Source organism: Chanodichthys erythropterus, chromosome 5 (assembly GCF_024489055.1).
Source record: "Chanodichthys erythropterus isolate Z2021 chromosome 5, ASM2448905v1, whole genome shotgun sequence".
In the NCBI taxonomy this organism is placed as follows: domain Eukaryota; kingdom Metazoa; phylum Chordata; class Actinopteri; order Cypriniformes; family Xenocyprididae; genus Chanodichthys; species Chanodichthys erythropterus.
In genome coordinates, this window is record NC_090225.1 from 36495342 (window position 1) to 36513611 (window position 18270).

Below are 18270 nucleotides of genomic sequence, written 5' to 3' on the forward strand. Positions count from 1 at the left end.
ACTTGATTGGAATGACATGAGGGAAGTAAATGATAACAGAAATGTTTGGTGAACTATCCCTTTTATAAAAAAAAAAAAAAAAAAAACCTCTTGAAGCTAACCGTATCCATTATTAAATATACTCTGTAGGTTTTCATTAAATTGTTGTATTCATCACATGCATGCTTTGATTTATAAGATTAGCACCTGCATCTAAAGATAATTAACCCAGACAGAGTTACAGCAGGTCCAATATTCACTAACACAATTATATCCTTACATAAAGCACCTCCTCATTTGTATAATACAACAGTAACCTTAACGCAGTCTGACATGACCAAAACGTTTCCTCATAACAGCGCAGTGCTAACGATGGTGAAGCCAGATAAAAGATCAAACTAAAGGGGTAGAATTTGATTATCATCAGAATGTGTATTTGCAAAGTGACTCCTGTGACGTGACATCTGTGATGTTGCACTAACAGTGGAGTCACCCATTTGATAACCTTTATTTATCAAATGGCAAATACAACTGCACGCTATGTTTCCATCCAGCTATTTTTAATATGCATTTTAGAATATCCCATTAAAAAAATCTGGATGGAAATGCCAAGATGCGCATCATTTTGTGCTAATTTTCCCAGAAGTGACGATTTGTTCTTTTGAACACATGGGGTGGAAACAGTCGCAAACGTGCAAATGTTTTATGCGATATTCTAATTCTGCACCAAGATGCGCATAATTTTGCGGCAATTTTCCTAGAAGTGATGAATGTCGGAAACGTTCGCAAATGTCTTATGGATATTCCAATTTTGCAACCAAATGCATATCATTTTGCGCCAATTTTCCCAGAAGTGATGATTTGTTCTCTTGAACACAAGGGATGGGAACAGTCGGAAACATTTGCAAATGGTTTACGTGACATTCCAATTTTGCACCCAGATGCGCATCGTTTTACGGAAATTTTCCTGGAAGTGATGATTTGGTCTCTTGAACACATGGGATGGAAACAGTCGCAAACATTCACAAATGTTTTATGTGTTATTCCAATTTTGCACACAAGTTAAATTTGCAACTTTGAAACATAGCTACTGTAGTAATAGGATTTTCTGTTTTGTTATCCCCAGAATTTATTATGAAAATATTACATTACTGATATAAAATTAATAATCAATTATTAATATAATATGTATCATACATTATAATAATTGAATTTTATTAAAAATAATTTATATTACAGATACTAGTCACATATACTAGTCTAAATTACTTTTGTAGAAAAATATTTAGGTATTTGAAATTGTATGTATGCATTTTTTTTTTTTTTTTTACTGCTTACTACTAACTACTAACTACTAACTACTAACTACTAACTACTACTACTACTACTTTACTGTTGTTGTTATTATTACTACTATCATTGTTATTTTGTGGCTGGACCATATATTGAAGGAAAAGCATGGGAACATCTACAGTACTAGAGATGCACAAATATTAAAATTATTGCTGACACAGTATGTCAAATCGATGTTGAGATGTCCAAACTTTTGATATGTAGCATATTATTAAGATTACATATTAGATGATTAAATACAGTACAGTATGTCTGTGTTTCAGTATCTGGTAACACTTTAGTATGGGGAACAATCCTCACTTTTAACTAGTTGCTTATTAGCTTGCATATTGGCTGTTTATTAGTACTTACAAAGCACGTATTAATGCCTTATTCTGCATGACCATGTTCTACATCCCTAAATCTTACCCCATACCTAAACTTAACCACAAAAACAACTACCTTACTAACTATTAAAGGTGCTCTAAGTGATCCTGGGTGGATGTAACTTCCTGTTGACGTTCGAAGTGTTGTCAAACAAAACAGAGGCTAGCTAGACCCTCCCTCCTCCTCCTCCTCCTCCTCTCCCTCCCCTGAAACAGTCATGAACGTGCATTTAAAATCATTCTTATCGGTTATTGGCTGGAGCATGTTTATTATAATTCGTGGTCCAGGCTGCACCAGTTTGTTTTTATTGCCGTTTTCGTAGCTTGTGGTGACTACAGAGACCGCGTTTTTTTACAGTATGTTCAGGGGACAGGCAGCTAGCGGATAGTGAGGAGATGTTTGCTGTATGTGACAAAAAATGTTTTGGCCTAAAAACGCGTGACATCACTTAGAGCACCTTTAATAAGCAGCAAATTAAGAGTTTATTGAGGCAAAAGTCATATTTAATAGTGAATATGTGTTCCCCAATATGTGTTACCGGGTCTCTTTGTCCAGTCCAGTCACATGTGTGCACTTGGATACGTGTACCTGAGGTGAGGAGTTTGCGTGTCCGCAGGAAGCTGATGGCCAGTCTCATGATGGATGCTTTATCCAGGTGTGAGCTGATGCTGTGTGGGAGGGGCAGCTGGTGGGCAAGTTCGTAGAACACCTCCGTCTCCTTACTGCGCCTGCAGCGCGCCGCATCACGGGATTTCTCCTTACGCCGCTCTGAGCTGCACCTACAATATGGAACAATATGGAAATATGTAATAAAAATATATTTCAATTTCTAATAATTTAATTAATGAAACATAACATTTTTGTGCTATAAAAGTTTAAGAAAAAACTATAGTTCTATATTGTGAAATATGCAGATACTTCAACAGATTAAAAATAACTGAAGGTCAAAAAAAGATTTTAAAATCCCAAATAAAAGATAAAATATTCTCCAGGGTGTTAAGTGCACACTGTATACAATCATGCTCAATCTACTTATATATCGGTGTATTTATGAGGTTTTTAAGAGAATAAGAGTCTCTTTGTGCTCTTGACTGTCTTTCTTATTCAACTCAAGTCACTCTTGCCGAATCAAACATCAGGCCCAAAAACTGTGCCAGTGGAAAAAGAGCCAGTGTCCGGCAGGTGCGAATAAAACACACACACACACACACGTTTGTTGTTGTGAATTGTGGGGACATTCCATAGGCGTAATAGTTTTATACTGTATTTTATAGTGCCCTACACCTAAACCTACCCATCACAGGAAACTGCACATTTTTACTTTCTCAAAAAAAAAATCTCATTCTGTATGATTTATAAGCCTTTTGAAAAATGGGGACATAGGGTAATGTCCTCATAAGTCACCCTCTTCTTGTAATACCCATGTCATACCCATGTCATTATACAAACTTGTGTCCTGATATGTCATAAAAATGCACGTGCACACACACACACACACATTTTCATTAGGACATTCCTTAGACATATTGATTTTTATACTGTACAAACTGTATATTATATCCCCTAACCTACCCATGACAGAACCCTTTCTGCATTTTTATTTTTTCAAAAAACAACAAAAAAACCCTTCATTTAGTACAATTTATATGCCGTTTTCCTCATGGGACCAAAAAAGCACACCACACACACACCACACATCCTTTCAGAAATGAACTTCACCTTCAATCAGAGCAGTTATTTTAATCAACATAAAAGTAGAATAAAAAGAAAACATTTTGCTGGATTGATGATGAATAAATTTACAGGCTAAGGCCCGAACATAAGATAAACTGTGTAACAGAATAAATCGGTAATAATGACACAGCAAAAGGAACTCTTACAACATTCATTGTACTACTTTATTTATTCTAGTCATCCCAAACTGTCAGGAGTGGATGGGTCAATGCCAGGTCTCAAGTGGGACATTCCTGGCTGTTTCAAGTGCTTATGGGAATGATCACTTATAGCTACATCCTGGATTTAATAAACAAAAATATTCTCCCAAATTAGAACGCATCTGTTCCATTACAAGACATTTTTTACGGGAACTAGAATTTAATTCCTATTTATCTTGTTGAATGTTGACAACTCTCATTACTAAACAATCCAACATCCTAAACATCCATCCATCCATCCATCCATCCATCCATACATCCATACATACATCCATACATACATCCAACCATCCATCGTGATAACCAAGACTAGTGGAATTTATTTCTGACTTGATAAATAAAGATAAAGATGGTTATAGATGATCAGAGATATCTGAAAACAATAAAAATCAGAATGTGTGAGTCAACTACCGTGTTGTAATAAATAAAGAAAAAGATTACCATTTCTTTAATAATAAAAATAATAATAATAAATTAAACACACCTTCTCATTTATTGTTATATTAATACTTTTCATATTTTTTCAGTTAAAGAGACAAAAAAGCTCAGTTTGACAAGCAAAAATGTGCTAGTTATGCACTTGCAGTGCCTTGAGCTGTGGTTTGTGGGTCACTTCAGAGGGCGAGATATATTACCACCAGCACTGAGTGATATTTTAATTCACTGTAACTGTGGCATACCACAACCCCTATGTGCAAGCAAGATCACAGATACACCAAAACCCACATGTTGTAAAAAGATTTCTATTTTATTCATCTCAGAGGAAGTACTAAACATCAGTCATTCTCTCTAAACTATGATATACACTCACCGGTCACTTCCTTGCTAGTACCAGGTTGGAAAGCCTTTTGCCTTAATTTTTAGTGGCATACATTCAACAAGGTGCTGGAAACATTCCTCAGATATTTTGGTCCATTCTGACATGATAGCATCACACAGTTCCTGCAGATTTGTCAGCTGCACATCATGATGTGAATCTCTCATTCCACCACACCCCAAAGGTGCTCTATATTGAGATCTGGTAACTGTGGAGGCCATTTGAGTATAGTGAACTGGTTTAAGAAACCAGTTTCAGATGATTTGAGCTTTGTGACATGGCATGTTATCCTGCTGGAAGTAGCCATCAGAAGATGGGTACACTGTGGTCATAAAGAGATGGACATGGTCAGCAACAATACTCAGGTAGGCTGTGGTATTTAAACTGTACTCAGTTGGTACTAAGGGGCCCAAAGTGTGCCAAGAAAATACCCCCCACACCATTACACCACCAGCAGCATCCTGAACCATTGAAACAAGGCAGGATGGATTCATGCTTTCATGTTGCTTAAAGGGTTAGTTCACCCAAAAATGAAAATTCTGTCATTTATTATTTACCCTCATGCTGTTCCAAAAAAACCAAAATAACGACTTATTTAGTAATGGTCGATTTCAAAACACTGCTTCAGGACGATTCGGAGCACAATGAATCAGTGTATCGAATAATGATTCAGATCATGTGTCAAACTGCCAACGGCTGAAATCACGTGACTTTGACGCTCCGAACAGCAGATTCGATATAGATATATATATATATATATATACACACACACACATACACACACACATACACATATATAGATTAGATTTGTTCAGCCACAATGTATCGCAATACAAAAAAACTAAAATAAATCCAAATGTAGCACTTTAATGAACAGTACTTTTTTTTAACTGTTTATCAAAAAAAAAAAAAAAAAAAAAAAAAATTTTAAATATATTTTGCCTTTGTTCAAAGTATCATGAGATCAGTATTGTGTATTGAACCAAATAATGGCATGATGTCTCTTGAGAATGACTGATGTTGTTACGGTTGCTGGTGGAAAGAGGAGGCAGATCACGGATTTCCACAAACATACAATACTTTAATGTAAACGAAGGCAGAGAACACCATACAAACTCTAACATAAACAGAGAACGGACGAGGAGTGAAGGGAGTGAGTGCAATATATGGGGAGTGCTGACAATAGAGTCCAGGTGCAGGTGATGAGTGACGATGAGGAGCTGACGAGGGAAGTGAGTGCAGGTGTGGAGAACAGGAGGATTCTGGGAAATGGAGTCCAGGGAAACAAGGGATCTGTAACAGTACCTCCCCCTCCCGGTAGGCGCGTCCTCGCGCCGTAGATGTAACAACCGGGAGGGGGGCGGGTGCCCTGGAGACCTCAAACCGGAGCAGGGGGATGAGTAGACTGGAGTGGAGGTCTCCAGGGCGGGCTCAAAAGCCATGGCGGGTCAGGAGCCAAAGGCAGCCATGGCGGGTCAGGGGTTGAAGGCAGCCATGGTGGGTCAGGAGCCGAAGGCAGCCATGGCGGGTCAGGTGCAGCGGGCAGCCATGGCGGGTCAGGTGCAGCGGGCAGACATGCAGCGGGCATACATGGCGGGTCAGGTGCAGCGGGCAGCCATGGCGGGTCAGGAGCCGAAGCCTTCGAGGCGTTGAGCCCAGGCGGCGCTGAAGGACCGGCGGGAGATGGCGGAACCAAAGGCTCTGCCGACCGAAGCGCAGCCGGAACTCCAGAAGGCCGCAGTAGAAGCAGTAAGACAGCCAACAAAAAGAACACCGGGGGGAGTGAGGAAGCCAACTGAAACAGAGGGACGGAGTGACGGAGCGGAGACGGAGGAGTGTAGTCCAGAGGGAAGGGCAGGCTGACGAGTGCACAAGGTGTGAGTGGAGGCAGGATGGATACTGGTGACGCTGGTGGACTGATGGGTAACGGTGGAGCAGAGGGAGGTTGGAGCCGGGGTGAAGGTAATCGCCCAGAGGTCCGAGGTGGAGATCTGGGCGAGGGGGCTTGAGGTGAAGGTTCAGTGCAAACATAACTGGATGGAGGTGGGAGAGGGAGGCAGGGAGGGAAAACAGTCTTTGGGCTGGAGGGTTCAAAAACACAGTTCATAGGGGCAGTAGGTTCGGCGGCGGCGGCGGCTGGAGCGGCTGGCTCGGCGGCGGCGGCTGGAGCGGCTGGCTCGGCGGCGGCGGCTGGAGCGGCTGGCTCGGCGGCGGCGGCTGGAGCGGCTGGCTCGGCGGCGGCGGCTGGAGCGGCTGGCTCGGCGGCGGCGGCTGGAGCGGCTGGAGCTGAGGGCTCGACGTCGGCGACTGGAGAACTTTGCTCGGCGTCGGCGACTGGAGAACTTTGCTCGGCGTCGGAGACTGGAGAACTTTGCTCGGCGGCGGAGACTGGAGAACTTTGCTCGGCGTCGGAGACTGGAGAACTTTGCTCGGCGTCGGAGACTGGAGAACTTTGCTCGGCGTCGGAGACTGGAGAACTTTGCTCGGCGGCGGAGACTGGAGAACTTTGCTCGGCGGCGGAGACTGGAGAACTTTGCTCGGCGGCGGAGACTGGAGAACTTTGCTCGGCGGCGGAGACTGGAGAACTTTGCTCGGCGGCGGAGACTGGAGAACTTTGCTCGGCGGCGGAGACTGGAGAACTTTGCTCGGCGGCGGAGACTGGAGAACTTTGCTCGGCGGCGGAGACTGGAGAACTTTGCTCGGCGGCGGAGACTGGAGAACTTTGATCGGCGGCGGAGACTGGAGAACTTTGCTCGGCGGCGGAGACTGGAGAACTTTGCTCGGCGGCGGAGACTGGAGAACTTTGCTCGGCGGCGGAGACTGGAGAACTTTGCTCGGCGGCGGAGACTGGAGAACTTTGCTCGGCGGCGGAGACTGGAGAACTTTGCTCGGCGGCGGAGACTGGAGAACTTTGCTCGGCGGCGGAGACTGGAGAACTTTGCTCGGCGGCGGAGACTGGAGAACTTTGCTCGGCGGCGGAGACTGGAGAACTTTGCTCGGCGGCGGAGACTGGAGAACTTTGCTCGGCGGCGGAGACTGGAGAACTTTGCTCGGCGGCGGAGACTGGAGAACTTTGCTCGGCGGCGGAGACTGGAGAACTTTGCTCGGCGGAGGAGACTGGAGAACTTTGCTCGGCGGCGGAGACTGGAGAACTTGGCTCGGAGGAGACTGGGGTTGAGGGCCATTTCATCCCCTCAAATACAATTAAAATCCCCACAGGCACTGGAGCTGGCTCTGTGGGGACTGGAGCTGCTTGCTCGGCGGAGACTGGCGCTGCTTGCTCGGCGGAGACTGGCGCTGCTTGCTCGGTGGAGACTGGCGCTGCTTGCTCGGCGGAGACTGGCGCTGCTTGCTCGGCGGAGACTGGAGAACTTGGCTCGGCGGAGACTGGAGAACTTGGCTCGGCGGAGACTGGAGAACTTGGCTCGGAGGAGACTGGAGAACTTGGCTCGGAGGAGACTGGAGAACTTGGCTCGGAGGAGACTGGAGAACTTGGCTCGGAGGAGACTGGGGTTGAGGGCCATTTCATCCCCTCAAAAACAATTAAAATCCCCACAGGCACTGGAGCTGGCTCTGTGGGGACTGGAGCTGGCTCTGGAGATACTGGAGCTGGCTCTGGAGATACTGGAGCGGGTTCTGGAGATACTGGAGCGGGCTCTGGAGATACTGGAGCGGGCTCTGGAGATACTGGAGCGGGCTCTGGAGATACTGGAGCGGGCTCTGGAGATACTGGAGCGGGCTCTGGAGATACTGGAGCGGGCTCTGGAGATACTGGAGCGGGCTCTGGAGATACTGGAGCGGGCTCTGGAAACATTGGGGCCGCTTTCTTCCTCCTCCTCCGCTTACTGGGCCCAGTAGCGGAATATGGGTCCAGCCTGGGGCAGGCAGGGAGTTCGCTGGAGGGGTATGCGGAGGAAGCCGGAGGTTGACTGACTGGCCCGGCCAACCGTGTTTCTGGATGGACCGGACGACAACACTGATCCTGAACCTCTTCTACCAAAAATTTGGAGCCATTCAACCACAAAATTAAATTGATAGTATCGCTTAAGGAAAAACAAAAAACAGGTTCATCAAAACGGATAGTGTCGTCATCCAATCCATCCAAAAACAAGGAGATCAACTGAGCATCAGGCCAGTCAGACAAGAAAGCAAGCTCCACGAACTCCTCCACATACCTCTCCAGCGAACGACCCACATGTAGGAGCCCGATGAGGCGATCGCCGGTTGTCAGATGAGTGAGAGGCGTTGGAGGAACAGGAGCCAGGGAGCTGGTGGAAGTCTCCATTCTTTTTTTTTTGGTGGAAAATCCGGTAGTTTAGGGTCCGTTCTTCTGTTACGGTTGCTGGTGGAAAGAGGAGGCAGATCACGGATTTCCACAAACATACAATACTTTAATGTAAACGAAGGCAGAGAACACCATACAAACTCTAACATAAACAGAGAACGGACGAGGAGTGAAGGGAGTGAGTGCAATATATGGGGAGTGCTGACAATAGAGTCCAGGTGCAGGTGATGAGTGACGATGAGGAGCTGACGAGGGAAGTGAGTGCAGGTGTGGAGAACAGGAGGATTCTGGGAAATGGAGTCCAGGGAAACAAGGGATCTGTAACAGATGTTTAATGTAATTCTTATATATAGACTCAGTAAGACATTTCACAGCACAGAAAAGTCAACCTTCTGACTTGGAAAAGGTCAAAAGTCATTCTTCTCTGTGAGGTTAGAGGTTAAAAATAATTACGACATATTCATATTGATTGATCATAGCCTTATAAAAGCTATAAATAATAAATCATGGTGCGTTACGGTTTCTGTTGTGGCTCATTTTAACATTTATTTGTTTAAAAAAACAAACAAACAAAAAACACCTCTCTGGTCTTGGTCCTACGTCAGGACACACAAGTGATGCAGTCCAAATTGCTCTTCATAATATAACAGAAACAATTCTCCTGTCTATTCTTACTCTTGTCCTATTTAGAGGAAAATAAATAGGTGCTGGGCTGGTTTCCATGGGGACCGTGTTGAGGATGTTGACGTCCAATTTTCCTGTCCTGCATCCAATAAGACTGCAGAGGACAAATGTGCAGATACTATTTGATGCAAGGCCAATAATTATTTCAATAACCAAAGACTTATAAGAATCTCTTAAGCCAATATGATCCAAGTGGTCAGGCTGTACCACTCTACATTGGTTATAAAAAGATGCTGATAGCACAAGAGTGTCATATACAATATCATGTACAAAAGTAAATGAATAAATTCAATTTCTCCTCGCACTCTGAGGTCAGTCTGAGGCAAGCTCAAGTTCTCATCTTTCGAAAGGCTTCATTCACTCGTTCAGAATATAGAGCTCTCTGGATGAATATGTTCAGATCTGAAGTATATACAGTCTACTTTATTGTTACTGCACAGACTCAGCAGGACATTAAACAATAGAGACCTAGTGCTCACTCAGTGCATGAAACCATCTAGTGAACCCTCTGAACCCTTTGTGGCAGAAGCGGATGTATATAGGCAAGAAGACCATACGAAGACGAACAATGGAAAACAGGCAGTGACCCGAAGAATAGCTATCCTCAAAGTTTCTGTCACACCAAATATTACATGCAAAGCACCACCACAAGAGTGCTAGACATCTTAAATGGTGAAAGTTTAAAACTGACTGAAAATCTTCAAATCTCATTCAACACCTTCTACCATCTCTAGTATCATTTGTGATTCTCAATAGGGTGATTTGAAGATGCAAAGGTTTTTAGTTTTTTTTGCCACTGCAATTTGATTTGCTGATCATTTTATTCTAGAATGTCTTTCAGTAAATCAGCGTGAGATGTATCTGGTTGCCATGACAGCAACTTAATCTGCTCACTGCTGGTCATCCTTTCAGTGCAAGTTAGATAGCTAAGATGAAGAAATTCCCAAAAGAAACTATTTGAAATAAGTTGATACATTTCTAAATGCAAAGGGAGCTGTTTTTTGCTGTCACTGTAATTTTCTGTCACCTCACAGAAGTAAATCGGACATTGCAGATCACATTCAGACACATTAAGACACACTGCACTTTTTTACATAATAATATAGTATGTGCAACAATAAGGTGCTTGTACTGTTACCGATTCAGGTTTTACAGCTTCTTTACAGCTAGGTTAAACAACTTATGAGATGTACTCTTTATTGTATTTGTCTTACTGACAAATGCATTGACCAGCGCTGTCATGAGAAATCCTCTTAAATGTTAAAAGGACAAAGACAAAGATTTCTCAGCGGACATTCAAACTGATTGTGTGATGAATATAAGATTGACATGAAGCATATCAGCTAGATGCAGGTAATGCACTAACGTCAATATCTCTCTCATAATACTCTACTCTTTTCTACATATTACAATGAGCTTCAATTAAGCGAACCAGCGTTCCTTTGTTGCTAGTTCAAAAGTGATATTTTAGAATTAGTAATGAAGGCTTGGGCTCAACTTTTAAACTGTCAACTTGAGATTTGAATCGGTGGCGGAAAGAAGAAGTTCCTCACAAAAGAGGTTTTTTAAAGACAATCTGTTGTTGTTTCTTATTTATTTACACACTTATGTAATCAAAATGTTGTATAAATGCAAAATCACATTTGTAGCCATGTGATAGGTCTCTGTATCAGCACGGCTACTCATGTAATATTGCTCATATATAAATATGGGACATATTTAAAAAACATATGCAGTCCAATAAAATGATGATTGAGAGATGCAAGTATAAATGTTCCTTAAAAGCCTAATAAACCATATTTGATTTTTTTTTTTTACAATTGTGACAAGAACCTTTGTTGGTCAAACATTATTTTATCAAAATGAGGTTCACAGCAAGACAAACTTCCGCACATATGATTGCACTTCCATTCTCTCATGTTCAACTGGGCTCCATTTAAAACTTTAGCAATACATTCTGCTAAAAGGTTTATTTGTTTTTGTTTGAGATCACTTTGTAACATCTCTTGCACCTTTGTACTTAAGCAAACAGTAACACTGGTAAATTTCGAAACCAACTTGAAAGCAGCAAAAAAATCAAACAAACAAACGTCAATTTGTTCAGTGAAACTCAAAGCAGAGCATCAAAAACTCAACCAAGCACACTTTACCAAAAGCTTGCACTGAGATTCACGTGCTGTTGAACAATCCAGATCACACTGAGAATTCAAAGTATTTAACACAAGACGTCAACCTGTCATGAGGATGTTATCTATTTCAGTTTGAAAAATGAGCTACTGTGAGAGGTTCCTGAAGTCACGCAACTGAAGCTGAAATGTGAGCTGCATTCAGATCCTAACAAAGCCACAAATAAATACGTTAACAAACTTAACTGAGCTACAGACTTGGAAAAATCAGTTTGAACTATGTTTAGCAGGTGGGCCGAACAGGTGGAGCAATGGCCTTGCACTCACAGATGTGGTTAATGATAAAACGGTTGCATGGCATGGGAGTAGCCATAAACATAAACACGAAACCTTACTAAGCAGTCTTGACCTATTCAGGCATGCAAACAATGACACGCTACCTTATGACTGGAAGAATGGTCATTTGCCTTGTGTGAAATGCACTAAATTAAGTGCTGTCCCCCCAGCTATTCCAGCCCCTTAGTGAGCGGATCTCTTCTGGAACTCAAACATTGACCTTCACTGTCCAAAACCTCCACAAACGGCTTGTGCGTCACACAAGGCTAGGGAACCTGGGATTTTAATAGCAACCTACAAAAATTATATCAAAATTGAAAGTGAAAGTCTAGGATTTTTGGAAGCAAACTTTTTTTGTTTATTTAACAAAGTTCCATGATTTAAAACAATATGAAATGTAAGTACTTTTTAACTTTTTTTAACTTTTAACTTAAATTATTATGTTTGAAAATATAATTTGTAATGAAAAAAAAAAAAAAAAAAAAATAGTAAAATGGTCTCTGTGGTTTTAGACCAGTACTGTGGTTCAAGTACCTATTTTAAATAATTGTTTTCTGTTTTAATATATTTTAAAATGTAATTTATTGTTGTGATGGCAAGTATTTCTTATTATCAATGTTTAAAGGTGCCATCGAATGAAAAATTGTATTTACCTTGGCATAGTTGAATAACAAGAGTTCAGTACATGGAAATGGCATACAGTGAGTCTCAAACACCATTGTTTCCTCCTTCTTATATAAATCTAATTTGTTTAAAAGACCTCCGAAGAACAGGCGACTGTTACGTAACTGGATGTGCACAGCAGAATCAGACTAGGTAAGCAAGCAAGGACAATAGCGAAAAATGCCAGATGGAGCAATAAAAACTGACAGGATTATGATATCATGATATTTTTAGTGATATTTGTAAATTGTCTTTCTAAATGTTTCGTTAGCATGTTGCTAATGTACTGTTAAATGGTTAAAGGGAGCGAGAGGATTTAAAGGGGCCACACACGCTTAATTGGTGCATAGTTAATGATGCTTCAAAATAGGCAGTTAAAAAAATAATTAAAAAAATCTATGGGGTATTTTGAGCTGAAACTTCACAGACACATTCAGGGGACTTCTATTACATCTTGTAAAAACTGGTTCAAGGGCAGCTTTAAACCTTGATACATTTCTTTTTTCAGGATTCTCTGAAGAATAGAAAGTTCAAAACAGCATTTTTTTTTAAATAGATTTTTTTTTGCAACATGTCTCTCTCACTTTTGAACAACTGAATGCATCCTTGCTGAATAGTCATTTATTTTAAAAATTTTAAAAAAAGATTAATCTTCCTGACTCCAAACTTTTGAACAGTAATATAAATTAAAACTGTATTTTATCAATAATAATAATAATAATAATCATAAGGAGAATTACAGGATTTTGAAATCGATGTGATGCTTCACTGGAAGCCAGTATAGTCGCTGGAGAATTGGTGAAATGTGCTCAGTAGAAGGAGTTCTAGAAAGAACACAAGCCGAAGGTGAAAGTATGCAGTATGCGTAATATTATTAAAATGAGCTTTGAAGGAAATGTGCTATCCAGAATGACACCCATACTCTGAACCTGTGTCGAAAAACAAATTGTGTTATGATCAATATTCACAAAAAACAATCAGATTTAGTAGATGCCTACAAGTAGAACCTCGGTTTTAAAAAGTTAGATGAAAGCAAATCTTTAATATCAGCTAAACAGCTAGACAGCTAACATGGAGGAAAAGAGCCAGAGGGTTTGGAAGAAGGGTAGAGCTGGGTGTCATCAGTATAGCAGTGAAAATGGATACCATATTTCCTGAAAATGTGGTCAAGAGAGAATAAGTAGTTAAAAGAAGTGGGCCCAAGACCGAACCCTGAAGAACACCAGAAGTAACTGCAGATGGTCTTTAAGTTGGAGGAACTTAGTGCAACTATTAAATTACATTATATAATAAACAAAATAATTCTAATATACATATAACTGCATATGATATTTAAATAAAACATAAAAATCTGTATTAATAAGAGGGTGAGGGAAAAAAAAAAATCAGGATTAGTTTTTTCTCTTCTTTAGAATGATAATCAAATTCCTAAAAACCTTTATTTTTGTTAAAAAAAGATGATAGATAGATAGATAGATAGATAGATAGAGAGAGAGAGAGAGAGAGAGAGATCATAAGTGCCCCACCTTTGACCAGGGTAAGCTGTAAAACCAGAAAGGAACAGCTTTCAAAATAATCACCCTTGGTGCATGAAATCACCTCACTGAGTCTGTGGATGCGGGCATCTGCATTCAGCCTTTTCTCAGGGATTTCCTAGGGCATGAGGTAAATGGAGCAAAGGTGCAGTTTTGGGCTTGTACAATGAATCTTCATGGTCCACATATATGTGACCTGAAACAAGATACTGATTCACTCATCAGCGTATTCTCCCAACAATGTGTTACACAACCTTCACCTGAACCATATCCAAGTCAGCATCAGAATCAGCCATTGGAACATACTATTTTGAAACTCAAAGTTTTGAGATGCTAATGGTGCATGAATGAAGCGAGGCATAACTTCAAATGATCCCTACCAAGCAAATACCTGGCATATATCTCTACGCTGTAACTGACATTCAACAGAAATTGTTTCACAGTGCACTACATCATTATACACCTGGGAAATAGTAAAGAATTAAAGGTTACATTTAGTGTGCTTTTTTTTAAAAAAAAACTACAATGCCTACAAACCACTGTGATGCAATTTACTTTTTTATTGTTTATTTTTAGCCCACTTCATTACAGATGAAATTACAGAAGACAGGAAATGATGGAGAGAGATGCCGAACAGGATCAGGAAAAATCACTAGACAGAATAAAACTTGGTTCACCCGCATAATTGCCACAGCAGCACATTGTGTCAGAGCACATGCGCTAATTGTTAGACCACATCTTTGACAAGCCAATTTACTTTAAAGATATAAAAGTCAAGATATGATCTGCTATTACTTTAAAGGGATGGTTCACTTAACAATCAAATTATGTCATAATTTAGTAATTCTCATGCCATTCCAAACATGTATAACTTCAAACTGTGATATTCCTTGTTACAAAGTGCACAGCAGTGCTATTTTAGTACTATTTATGAATATATTTTAAAATGTAATTTATTCCTGTGATCAAAGCTGAATTTTCAGCAGGCATTACTCCAGTCTTCAGTGTGACACTTATAATGTTACAAAATGTGCATTATGGAGTTTAGCAGAGTGAATCACCTTCCATTTCACATTATATAAAAGAGACATTCTGCAGATGTTACAGGTTTTACATCAAATGAGGGTATATGATGACAGAATCTTTATTTTTGAGTGAAAGAAGCGTAGTTTGACTGAACGTCAAAACAAGTATCTAGCAAGGCAACCCTCACCTGTCACTATTTTTTTTTTTTTTTGATCGACAGGGTTATTGTACCTTCCCCTCCTCATGTTCTCTGCTTGCTCTAAGATTTTAATCATATTGTCAGTGGAGAATACGTCACTGTGTAGCCTCAGGTAGAACTAGCCAGCTAGACGCATCGGCCGCAGCCATCTGCTGTCCTCTCACACAACTATTTTCATAACAAACGGCTCCATGCTTTAGGACACAGCAGCCAGATGCTAAAAGTCCAGATCCAAACCCCCAGGCCCTTGAGTGTTTGTGAACAGAGTAAACAGTTGATTGGTAACAGGGTGCAAGGTGCAGCGTTGCAAGGTTGTGACATCTCACCAGGTCAATTTTGCCCTTTAAAAGGGATTGTTCATGCGATTCTCACAAAAAAGGAGAAAATGCTGTCATTACTCACCCTCATGTCGTTCCAAATCTACATGATTTTAGTTCTTTTGTGAAACAGTCACACCTATGCACATTCAAATCTGTGATTAACGAAGTTGAGAGGATTCAGAATTACCGATATTCAGTTCAATATTTTAATTTAATTTCAATAATTTTATGCTTAATTAAGCACAACTGAAAACAAAAGATGAAAATGTTTAGATTGCAAAAAAAGTTAATGTTATCAAATCAATGATATTATCATAAATCATAAAAAGTTCATATTAAATGTGCATATTATTTTTATTGTTGCAAACTAATCTTATTATAATGTCCAAAGCAGGATTAAAATATATAATACAAAGACGAATAATATATAAAAATAAATAATAGTAAATTTTAAAAATCAGCAAATTGGTTATTTCACACTTATCACATAATACTGATAATAATAAATATATAGAATATATATATATTATGATTTTATGGGTAAAAGATTTTAGTCTTAAACTTGACTTTATGAACCAAGAATTGATTGAATTTTGAAGAGTGGTAAATTTGACCTTATTTATACCATTAACAAATATTTGCTCAATGACAGAGCAATTTTTTTCATTTAATTCAGATGTTTTTGTCCTGGCTGCTCTCGGGTCACATTCACACTTGTAAATATGTCGGTGATGACATTATGACGTCAAACACCATCAGTGATTTGGTCACTGTCAATTTTCTATGTATGAAAACTAGCAGTTTGGATTTCAAAACCTATCCTTTTATAGTCATAAAGCTTTGAAATGAAATGAGGTTGGGTAAATTTTTGGATTATGTATTCCATTTTGCTATCTTTTTTCAATTCAGTACACATCAATGAGGAAAATAATACACACTCCAAGCCCATATGTGTTGTAGACACATTACCAGTATGTAAACTCAGTGTCTGGCCACATTTAAATTCCCTTCAAGTCCACGGCAGACTCTCTTTGTTAATGTATAACGCAGCAGCAGAGAGGTGAGGTGAAGTCTGCGAGGTGGTGCAGCGGTTAAGGTTTCCCATTCCTGTCCACTCATTCTAATGAGAAACACCAAAGCCATTGCTTGCTTACATTCTGTTTTCCGTTCGATTTGGCATCTTGCTAAACACAAACAGAGAACAATGTGGACTAGGCTAATCTCTGATCCTTTGGAACAGAACATTCTCAACCCCAACTAAACAACCATCGCCGGTACAGCCCTCTCGACCAGAAGAGGAAAGATCACAGAAACGGATGGAGTATACAGTACGTCATGCTGACGGCAATGCTGGAGGGAGGACATATTGTAACGCATATACAAGTATACAGGCGTAGCACACACCACTCAGTTGTTCAAGCACATGTAGTTTTCAAAGAGACCATTCAAAAAAATTATGTTTACTTCTATAGCATTTTTCACTATACAAATCATTTCAAGGCAACTTTACAGAAAAGGCTTGATTCAATGATAAAAAAAAAATAAATAAATCAGCATATCGGTTATTAGAACCATTAATAATAATAATAATAATAATAAAATTATCAACAACAACAATAAACCAATTTAATTTGTATCTTTATCAAAACATAGTTATATAGACATATACAAAAATAGATGTATAAAATATATATATATATATATATCCAAAATCTAAAATTTAAGGAGTAAAAAATTTAGGTCTAAACTTCATTTTATTAAACAGGAATTGATTGAATTTTGAAAAGTGGTCTTGATTTATGTTGACTTTATGCCATTAACAAATATTTGCTTGATTTCTTTTTGTTTGTTTGTTTGTTTTGTAAACTGGTAAGTTTCTAAAGTTTAAGTCTGATTCATTTACAATCTGTTGTAGAAACAATTGTCTCTCAGAAATTGATAGAAAGTTACAAAGAAACAGCAAGTACCACATAAAATTACATTTTTAAGAAGAACAACTGAAATAGTATTTTCTTGTAAAATGTACTCCAATAATCTTTTATTTGCAACTTTGTAAAATCATTTTACAGTGTAGTTCAAATTATTCCACTGACTCCTTAGTGTCATCGCTCAAAAATAAGTGCCACATAAGCCTCACATTGTTATATTGAAATGTTTTAGTGAACATATACATAGATATTTATTTATTTATTACTGTTTATCACTATGTACTGTATTGTCATATTTATTTTTTGCACTTTACTTCTGTTATATTCTGGACTAGCCATTCTTGCTATTGTAGTCAAAAATATTAAAAATAACCGGTCGAAATTATGGTTCCTCTGAAAATATAGTCGATATTAAATAAACAACATTGGTTGATAACAAATTTATACACATAAAAATGTCAGGTTGAAGTAAATGAGAGGCCAAACACTTGAATTAGGATCATTCAGATGACGTTTCATTTCTGCTGCCACACTGATGTTTACTTGTAGTTCTAATTTTCAGGAATTCTACGCAATAATCGGAAATCAGGATCAAAGTTGACTGTGGTAGTCGATGACGTAGTTCAGTGATGGGGACCAAATAAGGGTAATGAGAGTAAAGTTCATCTGGAAGCAGCTGATGTTAGAAATTGATTTGACATTGAAGTATGCGGCAGAAG

General features: G+C 39.6%; 1 protein-coding gene across 2 annotated transcripts in view; it reads right to left on the reverse strand.

Moving 5' to 3' along the window:
• Positions 1 to 18270, reverse strand: part of epas1b (endothelial PAS domain protein 1b) — a 51880-nt gene that overhangs the window by 28146 nt on the left and 5464 nt on the right. For both annotated transcript variants that reach the window (XM_067386993.1, XM_067386992.1), the window contains exon 2: positions 2287 to 2477. In XM_067386993.1, coding sequence (XP_067243094.1) covers positions 2287 to 2477 — 191 coding nt within the window. The remainder of the gene's footprint in view (positions 1 to 2286; positions 2478 to 18270) is intronic.